Below are 957 nucleotides of genomic sequence, written 5' to 3'. Positions count from 1 at the left end.
TCAGCTGCTCTGAACCCACAGTAGAATGCTGTCCACAGCTCTCCGCAGCTTGGCATTGCCTGAGATCAGGATGGCTGCGTGCCCTGAGGGACAGGCTGCCATTATCCCCACACAGACCATGGCCCTGATCTTGTGGTGCCACAGCACCAGTAAAGGCACTGAGAGGAGGGCAGTGCATAATGACACCACAAAGAGGCAGAGAAAGGAGATGAGGGATTTGAGTGCTTTGATGTGGGCCTCCAGGCCAGGGTCACAGGAGTCCATGGTCTTGGCCCTCATTGTCCTCATATGGCGGCACAGGGAGACAATCAGCACCCCAGAAGACACCAGAAAACACAAGAAAGGTGGGATGGACCCCACGCTGCAGAAGAGGAAGGAATGAAAGAACTTGAGGTTTGCAATTTGCAAATTGAATTCTGAATTGTTACTCATGAATAGCACAGTTGTGATTGTGAAGTGAGATCTACTAAAAAAGTCCCAAGAACAGATGATAGTGCATACACTGGTGAAAAGGAGAGTACACAGGAGCATCCTAGAAATCTTCCTGGAGATCCAGCTGGCCAAGCAGCGCAGGAAGGCATGAGAGAAACGGACGATCTTAGAGCAGTAAAGGAGGCTGAGGCAGGTGGTGAGCCAGAGGCCGGCTTGGTTTATGATCATCCAGAGCATGATGATGGTTTGGTACCTGAAGCTCAGCAGGTGGTTCATCCGCTGGGAGTGAGTAAGATGAATGGCATCCAGAAACAGCAGTCCATGCAGGAAAAGTCGGGTGAGGCTGAGACTCAGCAGGACAAGATCACAGGTGCTCAGGGGCTGCCTCCTCACCACATCCCGAAAATACACCAAGAAAATGAAGACATTGACCAGAATCCCCACTGCAAACTCCAGGACTGAAAGGACCAGAAACACAGTCTTGACTTCATAGGACACAGTTATGACGGGAGTCAGAGTCAACAT

General features: G+C 50.8%; 1 protein-coding gene across 1 annotated transcript; it reads right to left on the bottom strand.

Moving 5' to 3' along the window:
* On the bottom strand, positions 1–957 carry TAS2R38 (taste 2 receptor member 38). Its single transcript, XM_036327021.1, has one exon. The coding sequence runs from the start codon at positions 955–957 to the stop codon at positions 1–3; it is 957 nt and encodes a 318-aa protein (XP_036182914.1).

Source organism: Myotis myotis, unplaced genomic scaffold, assembly GCF_014108235.1.
Source record: "Myotis myotis isolate mMyoMyo1 unplaced genomic scaffold, mMyoMyo1.p scaffold_m19_p_11, whole genome shotgun sequence".
Taxonomy (NCBI): domain Eukaryota; kingdom Metazoa; phylum Chordata; class Mammalia; order Chiroptera; family Vespertilionidae; genus Myotis; species Myotis myotis.
Note: the sequence above shows the minus strand (reverse complement) of the source record. Positions and strands in the feature narration are given on the sequence as shown.

Coding starts and splice junctions, on each gene's coding strand:
- TAS2R38 (XM_036327021.1), bottom strand. CDS start 957: ATGTTGACTCTGACTCCCGTCATAACTGTGTCCTATGAAGTCAAGACT.